At 43.6% G+C, this 7,949-nt stretch overlaps 1 protein-coding gene across 1 annotated transcript; it reads right to left on the bottom strand.

Annotated features, from left to right (window-relative positions):
- Nucleotides 1-1,591: 1,591 nt before the first annotated feature.
- sp8a (sp8 transcription factor a) lies at nucleotides 1,592-3,094 on the bottom strand (the record flags this gene model as incomplete). The annotated part of the gene is made up of 2 exons (XM_083899514.1): nucleotides 1,592-2,821; nucleotides 3,074-3,094. The coding sequence occupies 2 exons, from the start codon at nucleotides 3,092-3,094 to the stop codon at nucleotides 1,592-1,594; spliced, it is 1,251 nt and encodes a 416-aa protein (XP_083755640.1).
- Between the last annotated feature and the right edge of the window lie 4,855 nt (nucleotides 3,095-7,949).

The raw sequence follows: 7,949 nt of genomic DNA, 5'->3' as shown, positions 1-7,949 counted from the left end.
CTAAATTCGTTGGCCATTACAAGAACAACACTGGAATAACAATGGGCTGTAAATGCATATCGTGTCAAATACGGACGTGCTGATTGCAACTGTGTCATCCAATGCCTGAACTTGTGACCTCTGCTGATCATCCCAGAGCCATAACTGTACACGACTGTAGATGAACTGGCACGTTTTAGACACTGACACCAGCTTCTGGGCAAAGGTACAAACCAGTTCTTCTAAAAGGTACAAAGGTCAGAGGTGGATTTAACTAACTCTCCTCACATAACTCGTGCACTAGATCCTCTGGATCCAGAATGCCACTTTGCATGGCATCTTGAGAGACTTTTGATTATCCAATCCTGTTCCTTTTATAGTGTTATTTTTTTTTATTCAACATTAAGTTGTTTACGGCAATAGCTGAACACTAATTATTATTTATTGAGATTTCATTTTTTTCTTCGTTTATTCTGATGTGTTAATTGCGCTATTTTATGATGATGCTACTTGAGTAATAACGGGTAGTATGAGCGGCGGGGGGGGGGGATCTCTGTTCCTAACCACGAGAATAATTAAGCAATAAGGTAATAATCATCTCATGTTTGTAAAGAGGGCGATTGGTATGGGATAACAACAGCACTTTTTCTGTGTCGTTTTTATTGTCAAATAATGTGACCTGTTGTGGAGTATGAATTATTTCACTACAATAAAAATGTTCAAGATGAATAGTTCTGTGACTCATTTTTTTATATAATAGTTTTAAATCTGTTCTAATATGTGTTAAAACTTTAACGTTTTTTTTTTGTATATTTAATGTTTGAATTGCTCCACAGGCGTCCATGTTTGGGTTTGAAGTGTACAAACTGAACACCAGGTGGCGATGTACACCGAGGCAAATGAGATGCATGTAGATGTGCAGGGGTCACTAAAATCTGTTAAATCTGTGTTTAAAAAAAAAAAATAATAATAAAAATAATAATAAAAACAGTTCATATTATTAATCACCACCGTAACGCAGAACAATAATTTCATTATCTTGCAGTTATAAGTTCTATAATGTTTATATCTACACAGAAATAGAGTGATCAAATCCCAATAACAGCAAACTATTCTAGAAATAGGCCAAATAAATAGAAAACCTCTCAAACAGGATGTGATTGTTAAGAGTATTGTTCCATGTTGTGAATATCAATTAAAGCATTTATTCTCAAAAAACGTACTTAGAAATTGTAAAATAAAACAAAGCTTTGGGGAAATCCTAAGATTAAGAAAAGAACTCCTCCGAAACTACTATTCTCCATTTATTTGAAAAATAAGTTGTGAAGAATGAGAACAGAGTGGGTCGATAAAGTAACAGGTCACTATTTAAATTGTATATTTCAAAGTTAAAATAAATAAGACACGCATAACAATTCTCCACATAAAACACGTTTGATAAACTGCAAAGTATAATTTTATTTTTTTAAGAAAGCTACAAATAACATATTTGAGGTAAGGACAAGGTTCATCCACAGCTGAAGGTCACGATAAAGTGCCATTTTTCAGGAAAATACACTTCAGTGTCGTCAAATGTTCACGTATTGCTTTGTTTTTCGTGTATCTTTGTTAATTACTCCACGGCTCTCTGAGCCTCGCTGCTGGTTTGGAGCAGCCCGGGAGATTGGCTCGGACTACCGGAGAGGCTGTTGTCAGTGTCGCTGGTTCCTTTACAGAGCCCCGGGTCCCCGCCGTCCTCCGAGCCCTCGGCGCCGTGCGTCCTCGAGTGCTTGCTGAGGTGATCGGAGCGCATGAACCTTTTATGGCACACCGAGCATTCGAAACGCTTCTCCCCGGTGTGCGTGCGCAAATGTCGCTGCAACTCGTCGGAGCGCGTGAAACGTTTCCCGCAGAAGAGCCAGTTGCAGACAAACGGCCTCTCCCCGGTGTGCCAGCGCAGGTGCGCCTTCAGGTGAGAGGTCTTTCCGTAGACTTTACCACAACCGGGGATGTGGCAGTTGTGCAGGGCTCTCCGCCGCGGGCTCGAGCCGCCCTGACCGAGGCTGTCCGCCTCCTGACAGTTCGGGCAGTCGCACGTGGCTCTGCCGGAATAGCGCCGCGATGATGAGCGGGAGGATGTGGGCACAGGCACGACGGGTGTTCCTGTTAGCGCAGGTGTCCCCGGCGTCGTTGACTCTCTGTATGGAGTCGGGAGAGGCTGTCTGAACCCGTCAAACAGGTGCTGTGTTGCGGGGAGCAGGTGCTGAGACCCACCGGAGCCGAAGGCGGAGCTGTAACCAGGGCTGTAGCCGCTCAGAGGTGACGGTAACCCGGCCGGGCTCTGTGCGTCCACCCAGCTGGTGCCCATGTCCCACCAAGACGAAGAAGAAGCGTTAGTGACCTCACCTACGGATTTGAACCAGGACTCATAGGGATGCGCGTGCACCCTCGGGTAAATCCCAGCAATGCCCTCCATCGAGGGCGAGTATTTGGCGAGAAACACGGAGCGCTGTGCGTGTGTGGGATCCGAAAAGTTGTTGTCTGACGGTGACACAGCTGTCTGATACATCGAAACATCGTTCCCAAAGTGTGAGTTGGCAGTGGTGACAGAAAAAGCGCTCGAGGTCTCTGTCAGTCTGGTTCCGTTACTGCTCGGGGTCCCAGAGGGAACCTCGAGTGGTGAGAGGCACACACCCAGGCCGCTGTTGCCCGGGGCGCCCCCCCTCCACGCGTGAAAGCCCTTGGCGAGACCCTGATGGGCTCCATCGGAAAGAGCAGGGGAACACGAAGGACCGGGATCACCGATTCTGCTGCAGGTGGCGGCTAACATGGCCAGCGGGGTGCTGCCCAGCCGAGGCTCCTCCTGAGGAGAACAAACACACGGGGAGACCTGTCACTCTGTCACTCTGCAGTCCTGGCTTAACGTGGCGGTGTGTGCGTAATTACGCACAAGCGCAAACTCGACCGTGTTATTTGGCCACATACTCTGCGTAAAACAATGGACTCCAAGAATAAAAACGTGATTTAATATTTACTTACATGCACCATAAGTGCAAATGTAAGGTAACATTGTAACAATGTCTTATTAAAGAGAAAAGTAGTGATGTAAACTCACCCGTAGTAGAGCAGCAGCCATGCTGTACTTTGCTTTCCTCGGCTGTGGTTGTTGTGTGTGTGCGCGCGTTCGTGCGCGCCAAAGAAAGTGAGTGTATATGTTTGACTCCGTGTGTGAGGATGCGTGTGTATGTGTGTGTTTGCGTTTCCTCTCTGGCTGCTGTAGTAGTTGTAGTTTCCTTGCGGCTTTGAAGTGCCGCTGATGACACGAGGACCAATCACAGGTCAGCAAAGTCTGTCTGTGAACATTTTGGGCTTGAGGTATAGTCGTAAATTCAAAAAGAGAAAAAGTCTCGCGAGGGTCGCGTTCCAAGAGGCAACAAGTGGGATATAAGGCACAATGACCAGACCTGCTAATCAGGAAAATGGAACAATGACCTCAGTTCTTTCCAACCTGCCCTGAAATGTTGTTTCTCTTACATTCACACAAGAGTATTTTATTATTTTATAATTGACTGTATATGTGCGTAATGTAGTTTAAGAGCACAAAACCTCAGAGAACCAGATCCAATACAATCATACACTGTGGGAAAACATGTCACTGTAGTTGAACAAAGGCAACAAAAACATAACGTATGAAAACTCAACAGCAAAAAACACAATATCCACATGTAATTGTGTCATAGGCTCATTTCCATAGCCCCTATGCAGATTGATGCAACACAATCAACACATACATTTCTTCCTGGGCAAAGGCAGACTTACAGTCTAGAAAGTTTGGCTTATGTCAAACAAACACACTTGTTTAAACCACCGCCTGTCGTGAAGCCATGCAAAAGGAGTGGCTGATGTGATGAATGAGAGGCCGGCCCAGTCCGTCCCATCCTGTCCCTGGGGCGTATCCAGTCATCCCTGGGGGAGGAAAGGGAGGAAACTAACACCTCTGCATCGTCAATTTAATCTCATTCAATTGAAAAATGTGTTGTCTTTTAAAAAAAAAAAAAAAAAAAAAAAAAAAGACGTCTGCCTTTCCTTTCTCTCAACTTTGTAAATGCATCACCCCAGCAGAGCCTCAGACAACAAAGTGTACAGAGTGGTAAATACAGTCAGAGGCCTAAACCAATATAATGACCCAAAACTGGATGCACGGGGAGCCTTTCATTTGAATTTCAAATTTAATAAAACCAAAACTCTCTTGTTCTGCAGCTGGAATTAAATCAGTCGACGGAAAAAGTTAATCACACATTCTGGCCCCACCGTGTGATTGATAGTGTGCACGATTCATTTTGGTGACGTTGTGCAAACACAAATCAGAGTTTGACTCTCTAGGTCTATATATATATATATATACACACATATATATATATACACATATATATACACACATATATATATATATATACACACATATATATATATACATATATATATACATACATATATATATACATACATATATATACACAGATATATATATATACACACACATATATACACATATATACATAAACATGTATATTATACATACATATATATATACACACACATATATATATATATATATAAACTTTAAAACCTCCTCTTCATGCCAACACTTTCTCTGCTGTTTGGTTCAAAGAGGCACAATGACAAAATATAAATGAGTTAGTATAAGTTAGTGATTTCATTTTGGGAAGCCCCACACACACACACACACACACACACACACACACACACACACACACACACACACACTCACACACACCTATACACACCCATCTGAGTGTACAGGACAACATCACACTGTTTTGCCCTCACAGCCTCAGGCATTAATGCACAGGTGGAGTTTACAGTAGGCCATCATCCCTTTAACCTGATCCCCATCCTCACCAGCCACCCAAACAGCTGTCCCTGTTTTAGAGGCATTCTTTTCCCACACTGAAAGTAAGTGTGTGTGTGTGTGTGTGTGTGTGTGTGTGTGTGTGTGTGTGTGTGTGTGTGTGTGTGTGTGTGTGTGTGTGTGTGTGTGTGTGTGTGTGTGTGTGTGTGTGTGTGTGTGTGCTTTACAGGCCCCCACTGAAACCCTGTCTGAGCCCCAACCTGTTCCTTTAGCAATGATAATGACCACATTATTGCGCGCCATCGAACATCGACAAAAAGGTTTGTTGTGTGCTTTCCGATCACACTGTGGGCAGTGAGACAGAATAAAGCAGGAAGAAAGGGGTGAAATAAAGATCTGGCTCCTTTCTAAAAGAGGGATGGGTGAAGTATTTTACTTCTCCTTGCTGTGTTCCCTCATCTCCTCTTTTGTTGCCGGAGCAGGGAGCACAGTGATCCAGAGGACAGCGCAGCCATCTTGGTCAGCTGCCCCTGCTGAGACAATTAGTGGGAGAATAAGAGAGTCAAAAGACAAGCTGCTAAACATGACACAAAAAATATTCATTACAACCGAGAAATAATCAATTTGGTAAAAAGGGGGGAGTTGGTTTGAGATTCTCAAACCTTTTTACAACTTGTTGGTACTCACGAGATTCATGTTTGTTCCAACAAGAGTGATCTGTTTGACCAATTTCCACCAACACGTGTCCTGTTTAAAGAGAACAAAAGGGAGGTAAAACAGAACCCTGCATCTAACAGAATACATTCCAAAATATTTATTTTTCCCCCTTTGGCCTTTCCCTACCTCTATTTCTGAGTAATCCTGCCGACAGACAGCCAGACGGGCTGAAAACGTTGTCGCGTATAGTAAAAGTCATCCTGCAGCTGTAATTTATTCTACTTAAAGTACATATAGGACATTTCATGCTACATATTTCCCCTTCAGTATTATCTTTTGAGTTCATTTTCAATGGTCAAAATGTGATAGAGAAGCAAAAAAGGCGGTGCATTTAGTGACATTTGATGTTTATAATACACTAACACGCACATCTGCCCACACGGTGATTCAGGCTTATTTGAATCAAATCAGTGTGATCGCCATTATTGAACAACACTTGGCAGCGAATATTCGCCTGAGGGTGAACTTGTTTTACAAGAGAAAAGTCGTCCAGGTGAGCTGTGAGCCAGGATGTGCCTGGAGCAGCTCCTCCTTTGCTTCCTGTAATTACTGCACGGAGAAGGCATATCCGCCGTCTGTCAGCACGCGACTAATGGACGAGTGTGGCACCGGAGTCAGGAGGACGAGTGGAGGTGTTCACGTAAAGCAATAAACTATGAAGAACGGTGACGAATCAGTAACAGTACACAAAGCGTGATGGGGTTCAACTGCTGTTTTTAGCGGTTTGCGCTGTTGTCGTTTGCAGCAAAAAGGTCAGAATCGGGGCCTTTTCGCGTGGAGTTTCCATGTGTTTTCTGCTGACAGTGAATGGTTGTTTTTCTCTGTGTGTATCAGCTGGGTTTTAGCTCCAGCTCCCTGCAACCATCACGTGAAGGGTAAAGAGTTAGACAAACAAATGAACGTGGCATTGGTTATTGGTGCCGGACAGGCTGGTCATAAACTGCACAACAGTCTCTAAGGTTTGCAGAGAATTGTCCCAAAAAAAAGGAGAAAAGAAACAGAAGCTTTCCAGTGAGTGACAATCGAAAATGCCTTGTTGATGCCAGAAGTCAGGGAAGAATGGCCAGACTGGTTTAAACATGAACTCCAACATTAATTCAAATAACCTCCATTTACAACCAGTGTATACAGACGACCAAGTCCCATCCCTGAGGCAGATTGACCACACCAGGCCACTGAAGTGGGTGTACCTAATAAAGTGGCCATACATTTAGGTGTCATAGGGCATGTCTTGTCAGTATATCTATTAGGGTTGGGTACAGTTCATAATGAACGATACAGTACCGGTATTTGTATCTGGAATTTGGTACCGGTACCAAACGCTACCTTATTTCTGTTCTTTTAAAATGTTTTTCAATTGTAAAACAAAGTTTCAGTTTTTTTTTTATTAAGGAAAATTAAGAACAGTAAATAAATAAATGTTAGTTAGAAATCATTTAGGACCAGGTCAACAACAACAATAAGACCTCTGTCTCTTGTCACAAACAAGTGTTTACACAATCAGCTGTGGACTGTGAGCTAACCCACCGGAAGTTAGCCACGCGGCTAACTCTAGCCACGGACGGCAGGCTAATGAGAAGCGAACACTTTTTGGCGAATCGCGAGCATGGATGTATAATATGAACTGGATAGAGCACCGCCCCCTCTGCCTTGAAGACAATTTTTACATGGTGGCCACTGTGGGTACTGCAACTGAAAACCCCATGGAACCCAAAAGCAATTTTCCCATTGACCACAATAGTAAAAGAGACGCCTGTAAAAGTGTCCACAGGACACCTCAAGACATGGACACAGGCTTTTATAGATCTTTATATGGTAGTGACACTACTGCGCATGCTCTATGGGCCCCATAACCCGGAAATAAACGCAGAAGTCCAAAACTTTTTTGGCATATGCGCTGGGTGAGCAGCTTCATAGGAATGAACGGAAGCAAGGGGGCGGTGCTCTATCCAGTTCATATAATACATCCATGGTCGCGAGCCAGACGCTGACCCCGTTCGACGAGAACGCGACATGTGGCAACTACGCGGGGCAACGACAAAAAATAAAAAGACACGCAAATGTTGCACTACTAGCGTCGGCCGCTGATGCAGCAGTCGCCACTTTCGGTACATTCTTCAGCTTTTAAATAAATCCTGTGTTTGTGACCAGGTGTTACATTTATCTTTATCTTATCTAGCATCTAACTTTAAACCGCAAATATGGCACAGATTCCTTAGAAGTGAATCAACACTCGGTAGTAGCGACGCAAATCGACGCTAAAGTACAAAAAGTACCGGATTTCAGTAGCCAACACTAATGCCTGTGCAGGCGAACAGAGGGAATCCTGGACAGTGTTCATTTACGTTCATATATCGACATGCACACATACTCATTCTTGAAATGGGAAGAATAAAGGATT

This window comes from Microchirus variegatus (genome assembly GCF_963457635.1).
Source record: "Microchirus variegatus genome assembly, chromosome: 13".
In the NCBI taxonomy this organism is placed as follows: domain Eukaryota; kingdom Metazoa; phylum Chordata; class Actinopteri; order Pleuronectiformes; family Soleidae; genus Microchirus; species Microchirus variegatus.
Note: the sequence above shows the minus strand (reverse complement) of the source record. Positions and strands in the feature narration are given on the sequence as shown.